The 26,233-nt window shown below is 44.8% G+C and overlaps 2 protein-coding genes across 7 annotated transcripts; one reads left to right on the top strand and one right to left on the bottom strand.

Moving 5' to 3' along the window:
* The first annotated feature begins 7 nt into the window (after window positions 1–7).
* FKBP1B (FKBP prolyl isomerase 1B) lies at window positions 8–22,905 on the top strand. Of its 6 annotated transcripts, none has more exons than XM_078349872.1 (5): window positions 8–375; window positions 3,885–3,932; window positions 10,829–10,941; window positions 13,335–13,409; window positions 22,777–22,905. In XM_078349872.1, exons 1-4 carry the CDS (start codon window positions 117–119, stop codon window positions 13,359–13,361), a joined length of 447 nt encoding a protein of 148 aa, XP_078205998.1. In that variant the 5' UTR covers window positions 8–116; the 3' UTR covers window positions 13,362–13,409; window positions 22,777–22,905. The 6 variants fall into 6 exon arrangements, with proteins under 6 accessions (XP_078205998.1, XP_078205999.1, XP_002758039.1 ...); XM_078349873.1 differs by lacking the exon at window positions 22,777–22,905 and adding an exon at window positions 16,539–16,598; XM_002757993.6 differs by lacking the exons at window positions 13,335–13,409; window positions 22,777–22,905 and adding an exon at window positions 12,706–13,312 and having other exon boundaries at window positions 8–153.
* Window positions 17,465–26,227, bottom strand: SF3B6 (splicing factor 3b subunit 6). The gene is made up of 4 exons (XM_002757992.5): window positions 26,068–26,227; window positions 24,030–24,148; window positions 17,902–18,040; window positions 17,465–17,734 (listed from the first exon to the last, which is right to left on the bottom strand). The coding sequence occupies exons 1-4, from the start codon at window positions 26,095–26,097 to the stop codon at window positions 17,645–17,647; spliced, it is 378 nt and encodes a 125-aa protein (XP_002758038.1). The 5' UTR covers window positions 26,098–26,227; the 3' UTR covers window positions 17,465–17,644.
* Window positions 26,228–26,233: the final 6 nt, after the last annotated feature.

Here is a 26,233-nt window from a genome sequence, read left to right as displayed (position 1 = left end):
CGGCTCTGCAGTGGCGGCGGGGAGGCGAGCGGGAGCGACTACGGGGCCGGGGCCGGAGCCGAGCCGGGGTCGGGCAGCAGCAGGGACCCCCCGGAGGCGGGGCCTGTGGGACCGCTATGGGCGTGGAGATCGAGACCATCTCCCCTGGAGACGGTACCGGGCTCCCTCCGGAGCCAGGGGAGGGGAGTGGTCCCGGGGCGGAGCCCGGCGGGCGGGGGTCTGATTCGGAGGTGGCGCGGAGGGTGCCGAAGGGTTGGGGGGACTGGGTGGGGAAGGCTGGCGGAGACCCCGGACGGGATTCTTGGGGGTCTAAGAGACCGTCCTCCACCATCCTCTTCCGCGCTCACCTTTGGGAATGTAGGCGGCAGCCCGGAGGTGAGGTCTGCGGCCCGGAGGTGGGGGTCTGCGTCCCGGAGGCGGGGGTCTATAGCCCGGAGGCGGGGGTCTGCGGCCCACCACCGCCCGGGGCTGATGCTGTCGCGGCTGCAACCGCTCGGTTTTCCGCTGCTGCAGATACCCAAGGCTGGGTTTCTGCTTCTCTTTCCTTGCCCTGCTCAGCGAGCTCTGGAAACCAGGGAAGACCTGCTCTCCGGTCTCCGCTGCTCGGGACTTCCTCCTAGCGCGTCCCCCGCCTGGCCTCCCGTCGGGCCCCCGAGGGCCCGCTGTGAGCGGCTGTGGGGACAGACCCAAGCTGGAAGGGGGAAGCGCTCCCTTGCTCGCTTCCGCACCTCGCTTTATCCTCCCGCCGCATTCAGACTCCCTGGCCACCCTGTCCACTCCCATGGCCTCCACATTGAAGCTTCTAAGCCCAGCCCTCCGACCTGCCAGACCTCTCCCTGGACGTCCCAGGGTGTGCCCTCGTCAGCAAGTTCAAAACAGAACTCACGCTTCCAACCTTTTCCTCTGAGTGATCCTTCTTACTCCTGTTCTGTGTCTCATTTTCCCAAGCCCTTGTATTATTGGGCCTGGGTATGCAAGGAATAGTCATTTCTTTATTTCTTGAAATTTAATTCATACCAAAGCCCACATTGTCTGCAGGGTTTGATGGGCAAACTTCTTATCAGATATTAATATGAACAGCTCCCCTCCTGAGGAAATTGGGGGACTTCTTGGCTCCAGGCCATCTTCCTTGTCCAATCCCAACCACTACCTCGGATCTCCCCTGGGGTACAGGCTTCTTTGCCCATGCAGGAAACCTTGGTGCTGGGTCTCAGAAAGCATCTCCCTGAGGCCTTGTCATCTCCAGCAGCCCCTGAAGTGGTCTCCCCGTCTTCAATCTCTCCTCCCTGCCTTCAATCTCGTTCCCAATCTCATATTCACTCCCTTTCTACACCATAGTCTGAGGACTTTTAAAAAAATTCATATTTGATCATGCCCTTCCCTCAGGCAGAAAATATTTTAATGATTTTTCTCTCTCCCTTAGGCAGAGGGGCCTTTGGTGCTGTGGACTTTTCTCATCTTCCACACTAGAGCGTCCTCTCTGATCACCTGTCCCTAAGCCCACCACCAACTTTTTCTCCAGGTTTCCCAAGCTGCCTGCAAGTTGTGAAACACACCACTCGTTTCAGCAAATACTTATTGAACATGTGTGCTGGGCTCTAGGGTGACAGCGTTGAAACAGACAGGGCTCCCGATATTGCTGGACTCCAGGCCTTTGAACATACATGTTGTTCCCTCTTCCCAGATGGTGTTTTTAAACTTCCTCTGGCAAACTCTTACTTGTCTTTCAAGACCTAGCTTCATCATTCTTTCCTCTATGATGTTTTCCTTGACTTCTGTGGTCAGTTAGCTGCTCCCTCCTCCAGGCTCCCACAGAGTCCTCTAAATGTTGGCTCTGTGGTTGGCCTTCCCTAGGCTTTGTTATCCAGCCCCATAGCTTTAAATTCTAGCCAAATTTATACCTCCAGTGCAGACTCTTCATCTGCCTACTTGCAATATAAACGCAGATGTCTAATAGGCATCTCAAGATTGCCACCCGCACAAATCTGTTCCTCCCCAGTCTTCCCTATCTTAAGGAATAGTTCCACTCTTCATCCAGTTGCCCAAACAGAAAACCCAAGCATCATTCTTGTTGTCTCCTTTGTCCTCATCCTGGGCCCCATTTCCAATCCGATTGCACGCCCTGTCAGCTCCGCTTCCAAAATATGTCTCCAGTCTATTTCACTCTCTTCTCTGCTGCCACCACCTTAAATCAAGCTATCATTGATTTCTTGTCTGGATTATTGCAACAGACGCCTAACCGTCCATCCTACACACAGCAGCCAGAGTGATCTTATAAAATCTTAATTCAGATTATGTCATTCTCTGGCTTGAAACCCTCCGGTGGTTTCCTATTGCATTTAGCATTAAATCCCGCTCTGCAAGGCCTGCATGACCCATCTCCTTCCCATCTCTCTCCTCCCTCGCTTCTTTCCAGCACCTGACTTCCTCGATGGCTGCAAATATACTGACTCTGTGCACTTGTTACTCCTTCCCCAAGTGTGCTTTCCCAGTATTTTGCTCATGCTTCAAGTCCCAGCTCCAGCGGCACCTTCTCCAAGAGGCCATCCTGGACCACTCTTTCTGAAATGTCCTGTCCCACTGCATCTCCCTTTAATACATCATTGTGTATATTTTGTTTACAGGACTCATCATGAACCATAATCATTTTGTGTATTTAAGTATTGTCTCTCCATTAGAATATGAACTCCAGGGTGGGTGTAGGGGCTTATGCCTATAATCTCAGCATTTTGGGAGGTTGAGATGGGAGGATCTCTTGAGCCCAGGAGTTCAAGGCCAGCCTAGACATGTCAAGACCCTGTATCTAAAAAAAAAATATTTTTTTTTAATTAGCTTGATGTGGCAGCATGCACCTGCAGTCCCAGCTACTCAGAAGGCTGAGACAGGAAGATTGCTTGAGCCCAGGAGGTCAAGGCTACACTCAGCAAAGATCATGCTACTGTACTCCAGCCTGGGTGACACACTGAGACCCCTACTCTTAAAAAAAAAGTAAACTCTAAAAGAACAGGGATAGAGGTCTTGTGTGTAGTGTTCACTGCTGTTCCTGTGATCAGGCACAGGCTTGGCACATTGTAGGTACTCAGTAAATATGCGTGGTTTTGTTTTGTTTTGTTTGCTTGTTTGTTAAGACACGGTCTTGCTCTGTCACCCAGGTTAGAGTGCAGTAGCGTGAACACAGCTCACTGCAGGCTTGACCTCCTGGGCTCAAGCAATCCTCCCACTTCAGCCTCTCGAGTAGCTGGGACTATAGGTGTGCACCACCACACCCAGCTAATTGAAAAGGATTTTCTTTTTTTTTAGAGATGGGGGGGTCTCCCTATGTTGCCCAGGGTAGTCTAGAACTCCTGGGCTCAAGTGATCCTCCCACTTCAGCCTCCCAAAGTGCTGGGATTACAGATGTGAGCCACCGCACCTGACCTCTTAGCAAATATTTGTAAATGATTATGTTTATTCATGATCATTGGAGTAGAATCTGCATTATAATCTGGTATTTGTGTGTCTATTTCCATGCCTTCCTTTTGAATTCATACATTGCTCTGCATATCTAAAGTCTGGTCCAGTCCTGGCACACAGAAGGCCAACTGTAAATGTCTGTGGAATGGATGAAGTGAAGTAAAAGGAGCCATCAAAGAAAATGGGGGTGGGTGGTAGGAAAGCCCAGGAGAGAGCAGAGTGGAGAAAATCAAGCGGGTAAAGTAAATCCAGGCCAAAGAGGTGACATGACTCGTTCTGGCTCATACAGGACCCAGAGCCAGAACTAGGGCCCAGGTGTCTCCATGGTGTGGAGGCGAATGCAGGCTGGAACTCTTGGTTGGATCATACTTAATGTCCCAGGTGTTTTTCCAATACACTACTCCTTCATCTGCTCTCATGTCTCCCTGCAGGAAGGACATTCCCCAAGAAGGGCCAGACGTGTGTGGTGCACTACACAGGTAAGTCTCGCCCCCTCGGCCCCCACCCAGTCCTGCCCCTCCCAAGGCAGAAGTGTCCTCTGAGCTTCTCTCCAGAGGTGCCTATCTCTGGATCAGGCCTAAAGCCCAAGGCAGCAGGGTCTCCCTGTGACCAGCCATTCCCCTACTCCCCCCAGCCAGTCTGGTGGGAATGATAAAGGAGGCTTGGAGGCCAACTCTTCCCCCTTCTACCAGCAAGGGCCATCCATGGTGCCAGCTTCTAGGTGAGTCAAGCAACTTCAGTCCCCTTCCTTCTGCTGCGGACATGGCGGAGCCCCTGTCCCTGCTCAATCTGCCTGATATTTGGAAATCCCTCTTAGAGCTCCCAGCAGACTTGCTCTCCATCCTGCAGTATCATTAAGAAGAGGAGGAAGGGAGAGGACAGACAAGTCATGCAGAGGCTTCGATGCCATTTGAGGACCAGTGCTTGTCTCTGGGTACTGGGGAGCTCAGAGTGGGGCTGATCCCTGTTAGATGCTCTTTATCTGCAGGCGAGATGGGATGGGTTCTTCAGGACTGCTGGCAGGAAGATCATGAGCAGGTGTTTGTTCCCAGCGGGGTGAGCACCCTGCCTTGTGACCTGCTTCCTGAAGTAGCAAACTCAATGACAGCCACTTAGCAGACAGCAAGGCCTGGTTAATTCCTAGGACATGTTCAGATACAGCCATTTTTAGCAATTCTGTGGGCCAGTGTGAAGTACAAGGTTAATTCTAGGCAGACGGTGTGGATGTTTTCAGCAGTTGTGTTGCTAGTTGCTGACGTCAGTGGGCTGGACCGTGTTTTATCTCCTGGTGATATGGCCTAATTACCATGGGTCCTCTGGGGCCTCTGACTTGTGTAATTGATTTATCAGTTTTACATGTTATAGACAGACCAGTATTTATCAAGTTACTGAAACCACAACATCCTTTTGCAAAGCCCTTTCACAATACATACATAGGGCAGCGGCTCTGGTCTTGGGAGAGACTGTCTTATCAAACACAGCAGGAGATTGTGGGACTTCTAGTAAACTTTTTTTTTGAGACAGAGTCTCGCTCGGTCACCCAGGCTGGAGTGCAGTGATTTGGCTCACTGAAACCTCTGCCTCCTGGGTTCAAGCAATTCACCTGCCTCAGCCACTCGAGTAGCTGGGACTACAGCCGCACACCACCATGCGCAGCTGATTTTTGTATTTTTAGTAGAAATGGAGTTTCTCCATGTTGGCCCGGATGATCTTGATCTCTCTCTCTCTCTCTTGTTTATTTTTTGAGATAGAGTCTTGCTCTGTTGCCCAGGGCTGGAGTGCAGTGGCTTGATCTCTGTTCACTGCAAACTTCTGTCTCCTGGGTTCAATCTATTCTCCTGCCTCAGCCTCCAAAGTAGCTGGGACTACAGCTTGCCACTATGCCCAGCTAATTTTTTGTGTTTTTAGTAGAGATAGTGTTTCACCGTGTTAGCCAGGATGGTCTCGATCTCCTGACCTCGTGATCTGCCCTCCTGGCCTCCCAAAGTGCCTGGATTACAGGCGTCAGCCATAGCGCCCGGTCCTTTTGGTAAACTTTTAAGTTAAATATAAATACAGTAGAGAACATAATGTAAGATGTCCAGCTCAAATGCATTTTTTTCAGAGTGATCACACTTATGTAACTACCAACCAGATAAGTATAGACCATTACCAGCATCCCCAAAAGTCTCCCCAGTGTCTTCTCTCGGTCATTCCACGTCTCTAGAGGTAGCTAGCATTGTTTTTGTTTTTGTTTATTGTTGTTGCTGTTTTGAGACAGGATCTCACTCTGTCACTCAGGCCAAGTGCAGTAGTGATCACAGTTTACTGCAACCTCAACCTCTTGGGCTCAAGTGATCCTCCTGCTTCAGTCTCCTGACTAGCTGGTACCACAGGCATAAGCCACCATGCCTGGCTAATTTTTCATTTTTTGTAGAGATGGGGGTCTCATTATGTTGCCCAGGCTGCTCTTGAACTTCTGTATGCAAGCCATCCTCCCACCTTGGCCTCCTAGTGCTGGGATTGCAGATGTGAGCCACTGCACCTGGCCAACAACTATTATTCTGATTTTTGTCTCCATGGATTGGTTTTGCCTATTTTTGAACTTCATATAAATGAAACCATAGAGTATATACTCTTTTATGTTAGGCTCATTTCACTCAATATCATGTCTGTGAGATATATCCAGAGTGGTTTATTCCTCTACGGCATTTTAATGTATGAGTATATTATAATTTATGTATCCTCTCTACTGATGATGAACATTGGGTTGTTCATAGTTTTTGGTTATTGCAGATAGTGTCACTTTGATCAGTCTTGCAGGCATCTCTTAGTGTACATGTGTACAGACATATGTGCATGTTTCTGTTGGGTATATACCCAGAAGTGGGGTACAGGGTTATACCTAGGCCCAGCATTAGCAGTACTGTCTGACAGCTTTCCAAAGTCGTGCCAATTTCCACTCTCAGCAGCAGTGTAGGAGAGTCCCAACACTTGATGTTGTCAAGTTTTTTTTTGAGACAGAGTCTCTGTTGTTCAGCCTGGAGTGCAATGGCACGATCTTGGCTCACTACAACCTCTGCCTCCCAGGTCCAAGTGATTCTCCTGCCTCAACCTCCTGAGTAGCTAGGATTATAGGCATGTGCCACCATGCCCAGCTAATTTTTGTATTTCTAGTAAAGACAGGGTTTCACCATGTTGGCCAGGCTCATATTGAACTCCTGACCTCAGGTGATCCACCCAAAGTGCTGGGATCACAGGCGTGAGCCACCACACCAGGCCTTGTTTTGGTTTTGGCCTGCTCTGGTGAGTGCCCGGTAGTATCTCATTGTGTTGTTTTGTTTTTGTTTTTTTTTTGAGACAAGGTCTTGCTCTGTTGCCAAGGCTGGAGTACAGTGGTGTGATCTTGGCTCACTGCAACCTCCACCTCCCGGGTTCAAGCGATTCTCATGCCTCAGACTCCTAAGTAGCTGGGACTACAGGCACGTGCCACCACGCCCAGCTAATTTTTGTATTTTTGTGTAGAGACGGGGTTTCACCATGTTGGCCATGCTGGTCATTATGGTTTTGATTTGTGTTTCCCTGATGATGAATGAAGTTGAGCACCTTTTCATGTGCCTGCTGGCCATTTGGATATCCTCTTTAGACTGCTCTAATATTGTCCATTTTTAAAAGTTAGGTTATTTTTCTTATTGATTTATAGGAGTTTGGTATGTATGTTGGATATGAGTCTTTCATTCATTATATCTACTCCGAACATCTCCCACACTGTGGCTTGTCTTTTTACTCTTAAGAGTATCTTTTGAACAGAAGTTCTTTTTTTTTTTTAATTATTTCTTTTTTCTTTTCTTTCTTCTCAAAAAGTTTTTTCTTTTTTCTTTTTGAGATAGGATCTCATTCTGTTACCCACGCTGGAGTTCAGTGGCTCCAGGCTTTAGGGATCATGCTCACTGCAGCCTTGATCTCCTGGGTTCAAGGAATCCTCCCATGTCAGCCTCCCAAGTAGCTGAGACTACAGGAACATGCCACTATGACTAATTTTAAATTTTTCTGTAGAGAGTGGAGGTCTCCTTATGTTTCCCAGGCTGGTCTCAAACTCCTGGGCTCAAGTGATCCTCCTGCCTTAGCCTCCCAAAGTGCTGGTATTACAGGTGTGAGCCACTGTACCCAGATTGACAGAAGTTCCTAATTTTGATGAAGTCAGACTTATCAGTCTTTTCCTTTATGATTAGAACTTTCTGTGTTCATTTTAAGAAATCTTTGTCTGTCAGGCCCATTGCAGTGGCTCATGACTGTAATCCCAGCACTTAGGAGGCTGAGGCAGGTTGATTACCTGAGGTCAGGAGTTTGAGACCAGCCTGGGCAAAATGGTGAAACCCTGTCTCTACTGAAAATACAAAAATAGCCAGGCATGGTGGCACATGCCTGTAATCCTAGCTACTCGGGAGGCTGAGGTAGGAGAATTTCTTGAACCCAGGAGGCGGTGGTTGCAATGAGCCAAGATCGTACCAGAGCAATCCAGCTGGGTGACAGAGACAAGACTCCATCTCAAAAAAAAAAGAAAGAAATGTTTGTCTGTCTCCAGGTCTTGAAGATATCCTACTATTTATTATCTTGTAAAGGGTTTATTGTTCTATCTTTCATATTTAGGTTTATGATTCATTTGAAATTGATATTTTGTGTGGATTTGGTAGGGTTAGGGTTCATTTATTTTCCATATGAATATACTGTTGACCCAGCAAACTTAATGCAAAAAAAATCATCCTTTATTTGCTGCATTGCAGTGGCATCTTTGTCTAATCAAATCACCATACAGGTGGGTCTGGTTCTAGACTGCATGGTTGTGGCTGAACTTGTAGCAATAGATAACTGAAGTTATTTACCCAAAGTAGGTTAAGTCACACGAAACCCGAAGAAACTAAGGAATGAGAAAGGGAAGTTGGTCTATAAAGGGACTGTGAGAATGTGTGCATATCTGTGTGCATATTTGTATAAGTATGTCTCTGTGTCTAAACATTTTCTTAGCATCTGTTGGGCCACCAGGGTTTTTCTCCTGAGTGTGAGTGCATACGTGCAGGTGAGCATATATAAGTGTCTCTGTGTATTTGAATATCTTAGCGACCTTAGCAAATGCACGAGTTTTACGTATGTATGTGTGTGTGTATATATATGTATGCATGTTGAGATGGAGTCTTGCTCTGTCGCCCTGGCTGGAATGCAGTGGCTCAATCTCAGCTCACTGCAGCCTCCGCCTTCCGGGTTCCAGCAATTCTCCTGCCTCAGCCTCCCGAGTAGCTGGATCTACAGGTGCATGCCACCATGCCTGGCTAATTTTATTTTTGTATTTTTAGTAGAGAAAGGGTTTCACCATGTTGGCCAGGATGGTCTTGATCTCCTGACCTTGGGTTCCACCTGCCTCGGCCTCCCAAAGTGTTGGGATTACAGGTGTGAGTCACTGCACCTGGTGCAAATGCATGAGTCTGTATTTGATCTTGTTAGCATCCATCTGCATGTACCTCTGTGTAGCCAGAAGGGTTTTCTCCTTTGCCTCATTTAGTACCCAGGGCAAAAGCCTAATGTATTCTACTCAGAAAGTAGTTAAATAAGACAATTTCTCTAATATACATTTTAGTTATAGGAATTAGGAAGTAGCATCATGGATTCTTGGACACGAAGCTGGCCCTACTTCCTATGTTAAGCATGGCAAATCTGAGGCCCTGGGAGAGGAAGTGATCTGCCCAGTGTCACACAATGAGTTAGTTCCAGAGTGAAGTCAAAACCCAGTCTCTGGACTTACAAGCAAGGTCTTTCTCTACTTCCCACAAATGGCCTTCTGTGGGTCCAGGGACTGCTGGGAGCAGTCGTGGAACTGCATAATTTGTAGAAGGTCTGATCTTTGAGTCTGAATCACCAATAAGAATTGAGAATAGCTGCTGGGCCTTGGGCTGCTGGACTGAGATGACATGTGGACATCAGATGACAGGCATCTGAAGCAGAGGCTGGGTGACCCGGAACTGCTGGACTAGCACCTGGGGGTTCTGGTTTCAAACAGCCCTATTAGTATGGAGTCAGGAGGCCACCTCTGACCAGCTAAATCACCTTACACTTTTCCCTACAGCAGGGGATGATGTAACCTTTGAATTTTGCCTTTTGGGGGAAACCTAGGAATCCTTAGGAACCTTATGTGAGGACTCAAACTGAGGCTGGAATAGCTGGGAAAACAGACCTTTAGGTGGAGGAAGTGGCATAAAGTTGAAATGTCTGGCTGGGCGCAGTGAGTGGCTCACGCCTGTAATCCCAGCACTTTGGGAGGCCTAGGTGGGTGGATCACCTGAGGTCAGGAGTTCGAGACCAGCCTGGCCAACATGGCAAAGCCCCTTCTCTACTAAAAATACAAAAAAATTAGCCAGGCGTGGTGGCAGGTGCCTGCAGTCCTAGCTACTTGGGAAGCTGAAGCAGGAGAATCGCTTGAACCTGGGAGGGAGAAGTTGCAGTGAGCCGAGATTGTACCACTGCACTCCAGCCTGGGTGACAGAGTGAGACTCCGTCTCAAAAAAGAAAAAAAAGTTGAAAAGTGCAGAGGAATTTGAGAAAAGCATGATCTGAATAGGACACAGAGAGAAGGGTAGGGAGGGAAGAACAGAGAGGGTTATAAGCAGGCAAGAGCCAGATCGTGAAGTGCCTGTATGCAAGGCAGGCATTTGGATTCTGCCCTGGGGAGCTATTGAAGTATTTTAAGCAGGGGAGTAATAGAATCGGATTTGTGTTTAAAGACAAAAAAAAAAAGTCAGTCTGGATGCCAAGTGGACAATGAAATGGAGGAGAGTAGAAGAGGATCAAAAAGCCCAGTTCGGAGGTTGTTCCTGTGCACAGGTGAGATAAGCTGGTGACTTGGTGGTGGTAATAGAAATGAAGAAAAGGCCGGGTGTGGTGGCTCACGCCTATAATCCCAGCACTTCGGGAGGCTGAGCCCCGTTTCTACTAAAAATACAAAAATCATCTGGATGTGGTGGCAGGCGCCTGTAATGCCAGCTACTTGAGAGGCTGAGGCAGGAGAATTGCTTGAACCCAGGAGGCAGATATTACAGTGAGCCGAGATTGTGCCGTTGCACTCCAGCCTGGGTGACATAGTGAGATTTCATCTCTAAATAAATAAATAAAAGAAATGAAGAAAATAGGTGGAGTCCAAAGATATGGAGGACTTTGTGTTAGGCAGTATGTGGGGGTAAGGCCGAGGGAAGCGTCCAGATTTCCTGCTTGGGCAACAGGATGGATGGGAGGATCAGAAGATGAGCAGGTGTGTGCAAAAAAGGCATTCCATTTTAGACATGTGGACTCTGAATCGGTAGTTGACTCATGACCACAGCTCTATTGCACCCTATTCTTGCTTTGACAGGAATGCTCCAAAATGGGAAGAAATTTGATTCATCCAGAGACAGAAACAAACCTTTCAAGTTCAGAATTGGCAAACAGGAAGTCATCAAAGGTTTTGAAGAGGGCGCAGCCCAGGTAGGATGAGGATTCGCATTAAAGGGGATCTGGGGAGTTGGGGATCTGGGCTCAGCACTCTGCCTCTACCTCCACCTTCACCTGCTCACAGACCACTACAGGTTTGACTCTACCGCCAGGCCATGGCAACACCATCTATTGTCCCCTCCTGGCTTTGCGTCCCCACCCCTCTCCTTGCCAGCATGCCTCTTTTGTGTCCCTGGGGGACTCTCATCCCAAGCACATTCCTGTAGGCTTGCTCAGAACAAGCTGAGGGCCAGGCCCAGTGGTTCAAGCCTGTAATCCCAGCACTTCGGGAGGCCGAGTGGGGTGGATTACTTGAAGCCAGGAGGTCAAGATCAGCCTCACCAACATGGGGTAACCCCATCCCTACTAAAAATACAGGCACAATGGTGCATGCCTGTAATCCCAGCTACTTGGGAGGCTGAGACAGGAGAATCACTTGAACCCGGGAGGTAAAGGTTGCAGTGAGCAGAGATTGTGCCACTGCATTCCAGCCCGGGTGAGGGAGTGAGACTCTGTCTTAAAAAACAAAACAAAAAACAAACTAGCTGAGGTCTACTAGATGTCTGAGATTGAGGTGGCAGAAGACTTGGGGTACAGTAGGCCAAGAAGATTTTTTTTTTTTTTTTTTGCTTTTTTGGAAAGAATTTCAGACTTACAAAAATATTACGGAAATAGTACAGAGTTCTTCTGTACTCTGTCCAGCTTCCCCTTCTTGCATAGCTATAGCACAGTGTTCAAAACCAGGACATTCACGTGTATATGATACTACTTATTCAAATTTTTGATTATTCAAAATTCAAAAATATAATTTATTGGATTAGAATATAATTTAATTTCTAATTCAATAGAATTATCATGTAATTTAAAATTTCACTACTTGTCCCACTAACGCTGAGCAGGTTCTCAACAACTGCTGTGATGCACCCTGGTTCAAGCTCTCCTTCCTTGGTCTGTCTGTGAAGTCCTATGATGCTCCCTTACAAAAAGTCTTGTTTTTGGTGGTTTTTTTTTCAGACGGAGTCTCACTCTGTCACTGAGGCTGGAATGCAGTGACGCAATCTCAGCTCACTGCAACCTCTACCTCCTGGGTTCAAGCGATTCTCCTGCCTCAGCCACCCAAGTAGCTGGGATTATAGGTGCCTACCTCCGTGCCCAGCTACTTTATTTGTATTTTTTAGTAGAAACTGGGTTTTGTCGTATTGGCCAGGCTGGTCTTTAACTCCTGGACTCAAGAGATCTGCCCACCTTGGCCTCCCAATGCTGGGATTATATGTGTGACCCAATGCAACCTGCCACAGTAGGTCTTGTAAAAGGCCCTTGCCACCTTGCTGGTGTCTCTAGTCTCTAAACCACTTTAATGAACTGCTTCTGTCACCTACTTAAGTATGTACCTGTGCTATTCTTACACCCTCTTTCCTAAAGAGGCCTATTCTTTGGAAGAGGGTGAGGAACAACTATGAACAAATGGAAGTGTTTCAGTCATACAGAAATTGAGTAACCAGTAATGTTTGTCAGATGTATGAATTTGAGACCACTTTGTGAGGGTTACTGCCCCACAGTCATGTCTCTGCTGAGGCAGAATCTGCATTTGTTACAGCTCTTAGCACAATTTCTATGTATCACATGTAAGATTCATCTCAGATTTTCTGAGTTAACATTGAGGATGGTTTGGGAAAATGCCATAGTCATCTAACTTTTTTCTTTTAAATCAAGCTGGGTCCTCTTTCTCCTCTCCCCATCTGCCCCCATCCCTGCTAGATGAGCTTGGGGCAGAGGGCGAAGCTGACCTGCACCCCTGATGTGGCATATGGAGCCACGGGCCACCCTGGTGTCATCCCTCCCAATGCCACCCTCATCTTTGACGTGGAGCTGCTCAACTTAGAGTGAAGGCAGGAAGGAACTCAAGGTGGCTGGAGATGGCTGCTGCTCTCCCTCCTAGCCTGCTCTGCCACTGAGACGGCTCCTCCTGTTGGGGCTCTTGATCAGTGTGCTGACCTCACTGCCCCATGGCATCATGTGTTCTCTCTGCCCAAGTTGCTCTGTATGTGTTCGTCAGTGTTCATGCGAATTCTTGCTTGAGGAAACTTCGGTTGCAGATTGAAGCATTTCAGGTTGTGCATTTTGTGTGATGCATGTAGTAGCCTTTCCTGATGACAGAACATAGATTTCTTGTTCGCACAATCTATACTGCCTTACCTTCACTTAAGCCACACACACAAGGTGCTCAGACATGAAATGTACATGGTGTACACAGAGGGACTTGAGCCAGTTACCTTTGCTGTCACTTTCTCTCTTATAAATTCTGTTGGCTGCTCACAGTGTCCTCTTTGGAAATATGTAAAATAAAGGATCTGTGCTTGACAAATTCCTGTCCATCCTTATTGTAGGTAGGAAGTACTCTAAGGACCACATAAGCCAGTTGCCCTTGGGAAAGAGTGGAAAGGAGGGTTCCAGGAGGCTAGGTGAGTGATAAACATAATAGCTACAATGTGAGCATTTTACATGCTTGGCCTTGTTCTGTATACTTTTTTTTTTTTTTTTTTTTTTGAGATGGAGTCTCGCTGTCACAGGCTGGAGTGCAGTGGCACAATCTTGGCCAGGAGGCAACCTCTGCCTCCTGGGTTCAAGCGATTCTCGTGCTCACCACCACGCCTGGCTAATTTTTGTATTTTTAGTACAGACAGGGTTTTGTCATATTGGCCAGGCTGGTCTCGAACTCCTGACCTCCGGTGATCCGCCTGCCTCAGCCTTTCAAAGTGATTGGATTACAGGTGTGAGCCACTGTGCCTGGCTGTATATACTTTTAAATTATAACCATTAATCCTCTAAGCAATCCTGCAAAGTACATATTACCTGCCACCCATCTCGGGTTCAGAATTCTCCTCTGCATAACTAAAGAAATACAGGGTCCAAATCTTCTAGCCTAGCAATCAAATGTGGGATTTGAGCATCGATGTGCTCTTGCAATCTTTGTTTGGACTATAGCAAGAGGGATGAGCTCCATTCACCCAGATGGAAACAGAACACTTTGCACTTTGTGCGTCTGAACAAATGAAGATATGTTACGGGCTTGAAGTCATACACACACATTGGAAAGTTCCTTGTGAAAACAATGTGTGATTCTGACTTGTTTTCACACACATTGCTTAGTTTCACCTAGACTTGTTCTGACTTACATTGAGGAATTACTTTTGAGAAGAATGTATGATTCTGAACTTGTTTACAAATATTGTGCTTATTTCATTAACATTTATTGTAACTGAGTAGAAACACCATTTAGGTTTTAAAATCAGCCAACTTTTTGGTGTAGGTTACGTGTAGGTCATGCATAGGTCAGAGGAGCCTGGGGCAATGTGCTCAAACATTTTTCTTTCAGTTGGTGTAGGGTGAGAAGAACTGCCATAGTTGTTTTTTTTAAAAAAAATCATTTATTATTTTAAAAAATGGAGATGGAGGATCTCACTATGTGGCCCAGGCTGGTCTCAAACTCCTGGCCTCAAGTTATCTTCTCTCCTCAACCTCCCAAAGTGTTGGGATTACGGGTTTAAATCACTGTGCTCAGATGATAGTTTTCTATCAGTGATGACTTGAAATTGTTTCAAGATTGAGGAGGGAGGGGCTAACAGGTACTGTTAGTGTTCTTCATAAACCCACTAATACATGTGACATGTGTCATACATATGCTATGGGGCCATGTCATCTTGGCTAAATGATCTGCCTTTTTTGTCTCCAAGAAATCCTGGCTATATTCCTTTGCTGAGGGTGGAAGAGTTAATAAAGAGGCAGTGCTTTAGGATAGAGAATGATGAGGGAAAGGAACCACTTTGCATTTTAGTCACCTACAGTCCCTGTGCTCACCTCTATTGTGGTACTAGACCAGCCAGGGGGTGTTTCCTTCAGAATGTTTTGGTTCCTTGCTTTCTTTGATGACCCAAATGCCTATAATTTCTTAGAAGTCAGCCTGTATAAAAGACATGCATATTTTCTCCTGTGACACAAATAAGGTAACTAAAGATGGCATCAAGGACTATTTCAGGTGCCCACTATGGGGCATATAAAAGATCTGTCTAGAGTATTTATAGCTGAGGTGGGTCAAAGGAGACACCCACTAAAAGAACTCCCCCAAAGTGCAAATACATACTGACTAGCACCTGGAGAGGACAGGCTAGGCTCTGCAGGTAATCTGGGAAATGAACCTTTTTACTGGAGCTCTTAAAAGATGATGCAGAAAATTATGATGCAGTATACTAAGAGTTTGGACATTGTCCTGTTAGAGCCACTCAAGTTGTTAAACAGAGGAGCAATAATAAGATCAAGGTCACATCAGTTTTCAAACTTTCAGTCAATGAATTCTCTATTCATACTAATTTTTTCTTAGAAACCCAAAAATTTAACCTAGATGAAAGTAAAGCAGCTCTGGCACAGGTGTGCACATATAAACACACAGTCATCTGTTGCACTCTTAAAAGCAGTTTGAAGCCGGGCGCGGTGGCTTACACCTGTAATCCCAGCACTTTGAGAGGCCGAGGTGGGTGGATCATGAGGTCAAGAGATTGAGACCATCCTGGTCAACATGGTGAAACCCCGTCTCTACTAAAAATACAAAAAATTAGCTGGGCACGGTGGTGCGCATCTGTAATCCCAGCTACTCAGGAGGCTGAGGCAGGAGAATTGCTTGAACCCAGGAGGCAAAGTTGCGGTGAGCCAAGGTCGCGCCATTGCACTCCAGCCTGGGTAACAAGAGTGAAACTCTGTCTCAAAAAAAAAAAAAGCAGTTTGAAAATTGAGCTTTGGATGCCTTATGAATAGGATTGATCATAATATCCTCAGTATCTTGGTACAGTACTGTGTGCAAAGCGGGGTTCAGTGTTTGTACACTGAGTGCAAGTTCTTATAACTTAATTGGGACAGGACACAGAATTTCCAAACAATTAGAGGGAAGTTTTTTGAGATGGAGTTTTGCTGTTGTTACCCAGACTGGAGTGCAATGGCACGATCTTGGCTCACCGCAATCTCTGCCTTCTGGGTTCAACTAATTCTTCTGCCTCAGCCTCCCGAGTAGCTGGGACTATAGGTGCACCCCACCATGCCCAGCTAATTTTTGTATTTTTTAGTAGAGACAGGGTTTCACCTTGTTGACCAGGATGGTCTTGATCTCTTGACCTCGTGATCCACCCGCCTCGGCCTCCCAAAGTGCTGGGATTATAGGTGTGAGCCACCACACCCAGCCTTAGAGGGAAGTTTTAGAAGTCTTAACTTTAGGTCATGAAATTCAGCTAACAGATATATTAATCCAAATGATGGACTGGTCATGATTGCTAATAGAAGGAATTTTTCCTTGTTATTAAAACAACTACACCAGAGGCAAGCTAGCCTGCCATTTAGACAAATCACACTCAAGGTTTTCAATTCTAATTTCAGTTTTTCTCTTATAAGCAAGTCTTTTAGAAAATTCTTTTTACATTACCTAAAGGCACACCATGCATTATAAAAACTAATAATACATGCATAAAAGCATTCAAAAGAAAATTACAGCTGTGGCTCCTTTCTTATCTGCCAACCTTAGAAATGACTCTTTTACTCTCTTACAGGGCTTTCAAAAAACACTCAAGATATAATTAAAAGCAGAATTGATGCTCATTGTCCATTGAATTGATTCAGTGTATGTACCCTTCAAATTGATTTTAGGTTCCAATTACACACAAAACAATTAGTCCGTATTTTTCCATTTGGTCTATGCCTAAGTGATAAAAAGAATATTATGACTATATTCTCCCAAGCTGCCACGATGATGAATGGGATAATAACCATAGTATCTCCATGTCATGAGAACTCATGATAATAAGAATGAGCGTTAAGTATTTTATTTATGGCAAAGATATTTTATGAGCTAAGGTCCAAAATACAGACGCTTGATAACTAAAAGAAAAGGCTACATAAATACAATTTTAGACACATAACAACCAACACCACTATCCAAGCAGCTTGCTCTCAAACTTCTACCAATGTGACAACCATTATATACCCATAATAATTTTCAAAAAAATTTAGAGAGGCAAATCTAAGTTTCTAACAGTGTACTACCATCTAAATGACCATTTCTAGAATAGACCTCTGTTCTAAGACAAGGGTACCCATACTGACAAAGGTATTTTGTTAACTATAAAGCAAGCATCATTCAAATGTAAAGGCTTGGTTGCTATTACACCAGCTTTGTAGGTTAGCATTTTATTCATTCACCCAACATCATGAGCTTTGGTTTCCTCGCCTGCAAAATGCAAATACCTATCTTCACTGAGTTGTTATAAAGATCCATTATTAATAGACATTCAATAAACAGCAAGTTCCTTTGACGGCTAAGCACTGCACTGGACCCCGGAGGCATTAAGAATATAAAGAGGTCCTGTTTTCAAGAAACTCGGACTCCCTAGGAGCACCTACAATTCCTGATAAGCTTCAACTATTTTTTTCCTGGTATCAAACAGGGAGGGAAAGTTCAAAAGAAAAGACAGACGTGTTTCACAAAAAGCAACAGGTTTATTAATATCATGTATTCTGATATGTATCAAAGTTTCAAGGTCATTTTGAACCTAAAATAAGAAATCACAATATTTAGTATTAATTAAAAAGGAAAAAAAGGGAAAAGATGGTAGTTGTCATTCATGGTTTCAGTCCAAAATGAAAATGTAGAAAACATTTATTTTGGTGGATCTGTGTTGATGCCATACTTCTCCTTGAGAAGCTTCAACTGTTCCTCCTTCTTCTTTGTGTCCATCTTCTGAAATGCCTGGAAATGCAGTAAGCACCAAAGTTGAATTACCGATCTACAGCCAAATAAATTTCACCAATAGCATTAGCCAAAAAATAGTCACAGTAGACATATATCGTCACAGCACAGTTCTACACTAATTTTCAAATGAGATCACCATACAAGGAGAACTTGGCTATACTTACCCTGTTGGCATTATAGTACAAAACCACAAGGTATCTGTTACAAACATTGAATCCTGATAGGTGATCACATGCATTCTTGGCATCAAAGATGTCCTCATAGACCACATAAGCTGTTCCTCTAGTTTCAGGTGTGTTCCCCCTGGAGAGTTAAATCAAACTTAATTAAGATATACGTTTACCTGAGCATTGAGTTGAATAACAGAACTGTCTTTTAAACTGGTAACTGTCTTCTAAAGACAGTAAACTGAAATATGTTTTTAATTTAAATATTTTGAAACCAACCTGAAACCATAAGAGGAAATAAACACGCATAGATAACTAGATAAGCCTGTAATTTCTTGAATTCGGTAATTTTGTTTTTTGTTTTTATCTTAAGTAAAACATCTATAGGTCAAGCTTACTGCTATATCAGGAATACTAGGAACACAGCTACTACCCAGAACTCAGCTTCTTACCACCCTGTCTGGCACTACATTGCTTTTTTTTTGAGATGGAACCTCACTCTTGCCTAGGTTGGAGTGCAGTGGCATGATCCCAGCTCACTGCAACCTCTGCCTCTCAAGTTCAAGTGATTCTCATGCCTCCCAAGTAATTGGGACTCCAGGCATGTGCCACCATGTCCAGCTAATTTTTGTACTTTTAGTAGAGATAGGGTTTTGCCCTGTTCCCGGGCTGGTCTCGAACTCCTGACCTCAAGTGATTGAGCTGCCTCAGCCTCCCAAGGTGTTGAGATTACAGGCATGAGTCACCAAACCTGGTCTACATTCATTTTTAATACAACTCAATGCCTTTTTAATACAAACTCTAATGCATGATACAGCTGTATGGCTGGGGAGAAGGGCTAGGCTTCTGCAAAGATGGGAGTGGAAGTGTGCTTATAGATAGGGTTATCTGTGAGCAAGGGCAGAATGCTGGAAGGTGACTGGAAGTGGAAACTAGACCTTACTCATAGATATGGGGCTGCTGTTAGTGTAGGTATTCCTGGCCACTTCCTTCCTTCACTTCATCAGCTTCCTCTGAGAGAGGTAGAGAAGTGTGAGGAGCAACAGAACACTAAATTGTAGGCAGCAGCTGGCCATGTGATTGTCAGTGGGGACAATGGGTAGAGTTCCCACTCAGTTCATGCTCTGGATGACAAGATGGCCCCCTTGCCTCCATCTGTGTTCTGACCACCCAGTGCAACCGTGGAATGAGGTTTAAGATTGTTGGCTTTCCATCTGCCACAGTCCCTACATAGGGTTGAATAAAAGCAGTGGAGCCATGGGAAGTGGAGGCACATGCCTAGACTTGATCTAGGACAAGATTATAGTCCGGGCCCTGCTCAAGCTTCTGCTTCCTATAACATTGAAAAGGTGCAGGGTGCTGGGGGTGATTGGAGGGTGCCAGTGTCAATGAGTATGCTCACTTTGTCAGGTTACGTGGGCCTGATCTCGGGTTTTAGAATGTTCTTTAGGATCTGGGAAGTCTTAACAACTTTCAGACTTTTGACTTTTAAAAACTTAACAAGATTTTCAGTTCTTTAAGAGCAAAGGTGATCTTATGCCTACTTCATTTACTCCTATAGTGCCACACATAAGGCAGATGCTAATATGCCTTTGAAAGGTGGAGATCTACTTCCTATCAATTCTCTCACACATACTTTCTCCAGGAAGCTCAAAACAAAGCAACTCTCTTTCTTCCTCTTACATCTTCTTAGGAACCAGCATAGGGATAGATACTAACCCCACTTTAAAGACCCTCCATCTCAAGTGTCCCAGTCTTAATTATCAGCCTCACATCTTGAGAGCTGTATTATAATCTGAACATATATATATATATATATATATATATATATATATATATATATATATATATATATATTTTGAGATGGAGTCTTGCTCTGTCGCCCAGGCTGGAGTGTAAAGGCGCTATCTCGGCTCACTGCAACCTCCACCTCTTGGGTTCAAGTGATTCTCCTGCCTCAGCCTCCTGAGTAGCTGGGATTACAGGCACCCGCCACCATGCCTGGCTAATTTGTTTTATCTTTAGTAGAGACAGGGTTTCACCATGTTGGCCAGGCTGGTCTCAAACTCCTGACCTCATGATCTGCCTGCCTCGGCTTCCCAACATGCTGGGATTACAGGCATGAGCCACCGTGCCTGGCCAATTGGAACTTTTAAAAGCATGTATTTGTACCATGTATAGGGCACTGAGCTAACATTATTTTCTTATTTTTTTTAGATAATGTCAAGCAATTCTCATGCAAGTGTGTGCCACCATGCCTGGCTAATCATTTGTATTTTTAGTAGAGATGGGGTTTTGCCATGTTGGCCAGGCAGGTCTCCAACTCCTGGCCTCAAGTGATCCACTCTCCTGAGCCTCCCAAAGTGCTGGGATTATAGTCGTGAACCACTGCGCCTGGCCATAATATCATTTTCTTGATTGGCAGTAAAAGCTTCCAGTAGGAATAACACCTGATCATGTAACTTAGCCTCTATGAGCTTCAGCTGCCTCACATGTCCAGTGACATCAGGCTCTATCATGTGCCCTGCCTTCCATGTGGGCATTTAATAAGGTGCCCTACCTTCCATGTGGGTTTAATAATCAAAAGAGGTAACAAGTATTAAAGAGTTTTAAAACGTACAAAGTACCAAGTGTCTGCTACATGCCAGGCAGGGTCAAACCAAATCATCCTGCTTTGACTGGGACTATCCAGGTTTTAATATTGAAGTCCAGTCTCCCAGAAAGTCTCTCAGTACTGGACAAACTGGGAAGGTTGGTCACCCTAGTGCCAGGTGCCAGATATACAAATAAAGGATGACCATAGTTGTAGAACAGAAAAACAGCTGTTTCTCGATCTATAATTTAGACCTAAGCTCCTGTACCCTAAAATTCTGTGTTTACACTGTGTTCTTTCTGTGACAGGCACTAGAAATACAATAGTGAAAAAGACAAGCATCATCCCTTCCTCCAAGCTTATATTCAGGCAGGAGAGAGATACTTAATAAATATGAAATAATTATAAATCTTAAGAAATGTTTCAGCCTGGCACAGTGGCTCATGCCTGTAATCCCAGCACTTTGGGAAGCTGAGGTGGGAGGATCACCTGAGGTCAGGAGTTCAAGACCAGCCTGGCGAACATGGTGAAACCCCATCTCTAGTAAAAATACAAAAATTAGCTGGGCGTGGTGGTAGGTGCCTGTAATCCCAGATACTCAGGAGGCTGAGGCTGGAGAATCATTTGAACCTGGGAGGCGGAGGTTGCAGTGAGCTGAGATCGTGCCATTGCACTCCAGACTAGGTGACAAAAGTGAAATTGTCTCAAAAAAAAAAAAAAAAGTTTCATAAAGGAAGTAGAAAGCTGTAACAGATTAGTGGAAAACAGGGAGCTACTTCAGCTAGGGTGGTCAGGGAAAACCTCTCTGAAAAGGTGACATTGAAGCTGAAACCTGAAGAATGAGAAGGAGCCAGGCATGAGATAAGCTGGTGAAAACCAATCCAGATACAAGGACTAGATGCACAGTTTCTGAGCTGCTCTGCACTCTTCTCAAGATGCCCTGCTTTATTCCTTGTCCTTTCATTTTGGCTTTCTGAAACATTCTCTAACTTCATTGATTTAAGCATCCCTTAATTGAATGCTATCAATAAACTTTATAATGCCTTCATAAGCCAATCATAACCACTTTTTCTATTTTTTTTGTTTTGTTTTGTTTTTTGAAGCAGGGTCTCACTCTGTTGCCCAGACTGGAGTGCAGTGGCGCGATCTTGGCTCACTCACTGCAGCCTCCGCCTCCCAGGTTCAAGTGATTCTCCCACTTGAGCCTCCCAAGTAACTGGGATTACAAGCACGTGCAACCGTGCCCAGCTATTTTTTGGTAGAGATGGCATTGCATTATGTTGGCCAGGCTGGCCTCGAACTCCTGACCTTTGGTGATCTGGCTGTCTCGGCCTGCCAAATTGCTGGGATTACAGGTGTGAGCCACTGCGTCTGGCCTATTCTATTTTCTATATTACTCATTTAGTATACATTGGGTGCTTACCATGTATCACACAAGTGCTATCAACACAAAAACAAAAAGAATATAAGGTACCAGCCCTGGAGGAACTCAGCCTACTTGGGGCAACCAGAGACAACAGCAAAACCACATGTTAACCTGGGAGAGACACTTGGAAATGCTATAGGAGCAGAGAAGGAGTGGCCAATGAACACAAGGAAGAAAAACTCTGTGATAAAGTACCTTCACAGACACTGCCTAATTTGATCCAAACTAAATTCTTTTTTTTGAGATGGAGTCTTGCTCTGTTGCCCAGGCTGGAGTGCAGTGGCATGAGCTCAGCTCACTACAACCTCCGCTTCCCAGGTTCAAGTGATTCTCCTCCCTCAGCCTCCTGAGCAGCTGGGATTACAGGTGGCTGCCACCATGCCCAGCTAATTTTTTTTGTATTTTTAGTACAGATGGGGTTTCACCATGTTGGCCAGGATGGTCTCGATCTCCTGACCTTGTGATCCACCTGCCTCGGCTTCCCAAAGTGTTGGGATTACAGGTGTGAGCCACCGTGCCCAGGCACTAAAATTCTTTTAAGACAAGTAGGTTGGGAAGACTGTTATTTCGTAGATAATTGAAGCCCAGATAAGGTTAAATATTTTGCCCAGTTTCATAAGAGTAGGCAAGCTAGTATTTAAATCGAGGCCTTACAACCAATCCATTCTGCTTCAACGTTAAAAGCTAAAAGGCCACCACCCAAATTATCTAATACAAGAGAAAACCAGAAAAAGCTAGGCAACTAGTGACACACATGGCTAGTAACAGGGCCCGAAGTAGAATCTTGTCTCCTGATTTTCAGACAAAATCAGGTCTTGAACTCCTAATCGTGTGTGTGTGTGTTTGTTTCCAGCTCTTGGTTTACTCCCTGGAGGACAGTGTCATTAAAAAGGCGGGCCCTCAAGACCTCACAGTCCTAAAGCCTGGAAGGAGCTCTCAGGTCATACAAGACAGAATTCCGACTAGAAATAAAAACTTTATATGTAGTCATTACAGTGGTAAAATAATAATTTTTTTTTTTGAGACAGAGTCTTGCTCTGTCACCCAGGCTGGAGTGCAATGCATGATCTCCGCTCTCAGCTGACTGCAACCTCTGCCTACTGGGTTCAAGCAATACTCCTGCCTCAGCCTCCCAAGTAGCTGGGATCACAGGCATGAGCCACTGCACCTGGCTATTTTTGTATTTTCAGTAGAGACAGGTTTTCTCAATGTTGGTAAGGCTGGTCTCAAACTCCTGACCTCAGGTGATCCACCCACCTCAGCCTCCCAAAGTGCTGGGGTTACAGGCATGAGCCACCGTGCTCAGCCAATTAGAATTTTTTTTTAAATAAAAACTTTAGAACTCCTTTCAGATGGACTCTTAAGCCACTAGCCCTTTCATATGAGTTAGGGTGTCAGAGGCTATGGTACTATGTAATGTGGAGGTTCAGTTTAGAGTCAGAAGATTTTACCACTAAGCACTGTGAGACTAGGAAGGTACTTTCACTCTCAGGGCTATAGTTTCCTTGATGCAAATAAAAGCACTTATTATGGTTAATGATATTCAGTAGATGTCCAGCAAATATCACTTGTGGGTATGAACTCCAATCTTTATATTAAATTAAAACATAAAAGCTTGTAAATAGATGTTTTCCCCTATACTTTTAAATCTTCAATTGAAGAGCTGTAGTTGAAAATATCATTTTTTTTTTCTGTTACTTTTATCCTCTTTTACTTAGCTTATTCAGATTCTGAGGTTATTTGAAGGGACAGTGATGATTGTTGAGAAAATTACAGAGCTACTGCATACAAAAAACAGTGTAACACCTGGCTTTACAAATCGTAGGTATGCAATAAATGTTAGTTCTTTCCCTTCTCAACCAGTTTCCTCAAAGCATTCACTGAAACTCAAACCCTCTTCTTGGCTCTCATTGAGCTGGATCATTAGGGTCTCAGTAGGTTTTTCCCCGTTTCAAAAAGATCTCATCTCTCTGATCGCAATCAGTTAGTCTCTAGGCTCTTGGTAAGGGTTGCTGCACTACACACCGCACAGGGTGGCCTCGCCGTCAGCTATAATTCTGAGATTACAGATTATGCTCTCATTTTCTTTAACCCAGTAAGACTCACACTCTGATCTGACGAATAGGTCCATATTTCCCAAATATATCATACATTTCTTCAGCTGTGATTTTGTATGGCAAATTTCTTATATACAATATTCGATTTACTTCAGGTGGAAGTCGAATCTAAAATGAGAAATATGTATTGTTATTATAATTAGGAGAAGTGCTACCATTTTAAAAAATTCTTAATGATACATAATAAAAAGCTGTGAATAAGAGGTATAATTTGATGTTTCTGAAAATGCCAAGATCTTTGAAAAAGCAACAGAGGCTGGGTGCAGTGGCTCATGCCTATAATCCTGGCACTTTGGGAGGCCAAAATGGGAGGATCACTTGAGCCCACGAGTTTGAGGCTAGCCTGGACAACACAGTGAGACCCCCATCTCTACGAAAAATTTTAAAACCTAGCCAGGCATGGTGGTAGGTACCTGTAGGCCTCCTCAAGCTTTACTGTCATCACTCCTGCTAACACCTGAGTTGGCCTGTACCCTCTGCCCTGTCCATCCCAGGAGATGATCCTGATTCTTGTTTCTTAGAGAAAATAGACATGGCCAATTGGTAAATACTTTTCATCTATATCTACCTACTCTCCCTCTATTACTATGCCAACCTTCATCTACTCAAAACCTTCACTTCTCTTTGATATGGAAGAAACCTATCTTTCTTCCATATCAATCTTCTGGATTGCTCCCATTGGCATAAAAATACACCTATATCACACATATTTTAAAAAGTCAACTATCTGGCCGTGTGTGGTGTCTCATGCCTGTAATCCTAGCATTTTGGGAGGCCAAGGCAGGTGGATCACTTGAGGTCAGGAGTTCGAGACCAGCCTGGCCAACACGGTAAAACCCCATCTCTACTAAAAATACAAAAAGTTAGTCAGTCATGGTGGTGGGCACCTGTAATCCCAGCTACTAGGGAGGAGGCTGAGGCAGGAGAATTGCTTGAACCCAGGAGACAGAGGTTTCAGAGAGCCAAGATTGTGCCACTGCACTCCAGCCTGGGCTGTGAGAGTCTATCTCAAAAAAAAAAAAAAAGTCAACTATCATCCAATTTCCCTAATTCCTATTTACATGAGAACTCATGGGCAGAGTGTCTTTGCTGTTTCCAGTTTCTCAAATTCCACCGTCTTTTCAACCCACTGCAATCAAGTTTTATCCACTGAAATGATTACTATCATCAAGGCCACCAAAGTCTCCATTTACATAGCCAGTAATCAATTGTCTATCTTTCCTTTTTTTTTTTTTTTTGAGTCGAGGTCTTGCTCTGTCGTCCAGGCTGTAGTGCTGTGCAGAGGCACAGTCACGGCTCAAGGCAGCCTTGAACTCCTGGGCTCAAGCAATCCTCCAACCTTAGCCTCCCAAAGTGCAGTGATTACAGACATGAGCCACATTGCCTGGCCTGACTTCATCTTATACCTCTAAGCGTTTTACAGTTGTCTAATCTCTTTTTTGAGTTCATTTTTTAAAGTCTCTGTAACACTGCACTCTCAAACACTAGAATGTAAGCAGAAGGACTTGTTTTATTCATTGCTATATTCCCAATACATAAGACTAGTCTGGCACATAGTAGCTAGCTGTTCAATAGATATAACTGATCAATTATTTCCCATATGGCAAGATAGGTGCTAAAAAAATAGTTTCAATTAATATATTAATGAAGGATCCAAAAAGCTCCATGATCCCAGGCCCTAGTTTTTGGTGAACTATTTAGTTAGTTATTGAGGACTCGTCTGCGCTATCGACTTTTAGCCGAGGAGATAATCCTAACGCCAGGTCAAGCAAAGAGGCTATAGGGTTAACACTATCACTGACATTAGGGTAGAGACTGAGGAACTCTCAAAAGAGGTGAATGCAGAAATGTCGCTCAAGGAGCGTATCTTTGAGGATGGGACCAGGATAGTGTCTTCGTTGACAGGATAGGAATTCTGGGGTTCTCCGCTCTGGGGACGGAGGAGGGGCAAGAATGCTTCGATCCACGCCGCTGAGAAAAGTCAAACCCGAAGTTCTCCCACCCTCCACAGAACACCCGATACTCACGTTCGCCCTCTTGGCCGCTTGCATCGCCATCTTGGCGGGCTGATGAGGTTACCGTAGCAAATACTGAAATTCCTCCGGACACCTCCGGAGCTCGCTCGGCTTCGGACGCTACACCGCGTTAGATGCAGGACATCAACATCCAGGATCCGCCGGAAGCTCTAACAGC

Source organism: Callithrix jacchus, chromosome 14, assembly GCF_049354715.1.
Source record: "Callithrix jacchus isolate 240 chromosome 14, calJac240_pri, whole genome shotgun sequence".
NCBI classification, from domain to species: Eukaryota; Metazoa; Chordata; class Mammalia; order Primates; family Cebidae; genus Callithrix; species Callithrix jacchus.
This window is presented reverse-complemented; position numbering and strand designations above follow the sequence as displayed.